The 2,295-nt window shown below is 42.6% G+C and overlaps 1 protein-coding gene across 1 annotated transcript in view; it reads right to left on the reverse strand.

Annotated features, from left to right (window-relative positions):
* The window catches only part of Mrpl44 (mitochondrial ribosomal protein L44), a 7,612-nt gene extending 7,487 nt beyond the window's left edge, over nt 1-125 (reverse strand). The window contains exon 1 of the mRNA XM_012516226.2: nt 5-125. Coding sequence (XP_012371680.2) covers nt 5-76 — 72 coding nt within the window. The 5' untranslated portion in view covers nt 77-125. The remainder of the gene's footprint in view (nt 1-4) is intronic.
* Nucleotides 126-2,295: the final 2,170 nt, after the last annotated feature.

The raw sequence follows: 2,295 nt of genomic DNA on the forward strand, positions 1-2,295 counted from the left end.
GAGTGGGGACGGCTGGAGCCAAGAGGCCGCGAGGGCCCAGCTGGAGCAGCCTCACCAAGCCATGACCGGACGCCATCGCTAAGAAGAAAGCAATGGAGGGTGGAAGGAAAAAGGTCGGACCGGTGTCGCGGGAACACACTTCCCCGAGCACCTGCGGAGCGCGCAGGCGGGGGGCGGAGCCAGGGGCGGAGCCAGCGTCCAAGGGGCGGGGCGGTTTCGGCGGCGTCTGTACTGCGCACGCGCAATACTGTTTCTCGCGTTTTGGCGCTTCTTTTCAAATGAGCAGGCTTTGAGGGGACTCCAGTGTTTCTTCGCCTTGGTACCTGCTCTCTTGTTATTTTCTCATTAAAGCAAAACAAAAAACTGGTTGCACTTTCAGTTTAAGCACTTAGATTTTCAAGAAAAAACATTTCTTGTTTGTATTTAGTCTTCAAGGTGCAGACCATTGACCCAACCACTGCTGAACATTCTGCTTCTTACCCTGCACATGTCTAGAAGCCTTGCTCTCAAAAGCCTTGAGTTCAGCCACGTGTTAACGAACGTAATATTAAAATCTGTATCCAGAAACGCCTAACACTATAATTTTTTAAAAATTGGGGGGAAACCCAGGATTGGGGATAGGGACATTGAAATGGTAACACTGAAATTAAGAATGCATTTTTTTGGCCATCTTTATCTCCTACATTTCAACAAGGCTATTTCTTTCCTAACAGACAATATACTTTTTAAAAGCTCTTTTGTTAGGGTACAAGGGGTCCTTGTCCATTCCAAGTTTAGAGTTGGCTGTTGCCCTGGGGCACCTCTTCTTCCTAGAGCAGGTCCCCTGTGGTGCCCAGATTGGTCTCCTCTGTCATAGGTTGTTCCTGTTTCTACAAACGCTTTCTTCTGTTCAGTTATAAAGTCCTTTTCCAATTTACATCTTTCGTGGTTCTTGTACTTGTCCTCCAAGCAAGCCTTGTCTCTTTCTCCTGGCCCCAGATACAACTCAATGTACATTGATCTCCCTGGAACACAAACCAAAGTGTGTTAGTACTTAGCTCAAGAACCTTGAGGCCAGGACTGTACAGCTCAGTGGAGGTTTCTCAGCTCAGTCTTTCAAGACAAAGCATCTGAATGGTTCATCTTTGCCTGGACAAGGGTTTACATTGGAGAAACAGGAATAAAAGAGAAAGCACCTACCACAAAAGAAGCCAACAAATATCTGGTTGAGGCAAAAACTGTGAAAAGGGACACAAGGGTATTATGACTGACTATTGTATTACACTGTGTGTAAACTATTAAAATCAATAAGTGGAATCAGTAAGTGAAACTCTTCTTTACAGTACAGTGTTCTACTTATTGGGAGATACAATTTACAGCCACTGGAAACAGTGATTAATAGTAAAATGAAGTTTTTCAATATTGATTCTCAGTAATACAATGAGCATATAATTTGCAAATATAAAAATAAAAAGGTCTCGGGTGATTTCACCCACTAATGTACCACATGGAGCTCAAAAATTAACTTTTGGTGAATTGACTTTGTTCCTTTACTATACCAAAATAAGCTAGATAATGAGTTTAACAAGAAAAAGTTTATTTTGGCTCACAGTTTGGAGGTTGGGGCTCATTGCTTTTGGGCCTGTGGCAGGAGACTTATAGCAGAGCAAAATCAGTTCCTCTCATGCTAGGATATGTGGGAATGAGGTGGGAAGAAGGTGCTGAGGGCCCCACCTCCCTTTCCAGGGCACACCCGCAATGACTGAAACACCATACTAGACCTTCACCTCCTAATAGCTCCAAGCTGTAGAGGGACCCTTTAGCACATAGCCCTTTGGGGACCTTCCAGAGTCAAACTCTAGCAGCCATTAAGTTTTAGAGCAATTCACTGTGCAGCAGAGAACTAAGGGAGAAACTGAATGAAAATGCCAACATAACAAATATTCTGTATTCACAAGTCTTACGGAAAGGCCTCAGAATGCTGGTCTAGATAGATTAACAAGATTTTGCTAAAGGTAGATGAGATGAAAAGGAAAAATGATGTTGGATGGTATGTACAGAGTCATATAGTAAAAGTGATTATGAATTTTACATAGGTAGAAGGGACAAGTTCCCTGGACCCTCTGGACATTCACTAGAATGAACTGATAATAGGTTAAACAGGAGAAAAGACACACAGATTTATTTTGTACAGTGTCATGGTTTGGGATTTTTGCAAGGGAAACAATACAATACAGGACACATTTTATAAGATTATTTTATAATGAATCACCCAAAGAATCATATACAATGAGAGAAGTAAATCTGTCCACACAC

Source organism: Octodon degus, unplaced genomic scaffold (genome assembly GCF_000260255.1).
Source record: "Octodon degus isolate 3935 unplaced genomic scaffold, OctDeg1.0 scaffold00096, whole genome shotgun sequence".
Taxonomy (NCBI): Eukaryota; Metazoa; Chordata; class Mammalia; order Rodentia; family Octodontidae; genus Octodon; species Octodon degus.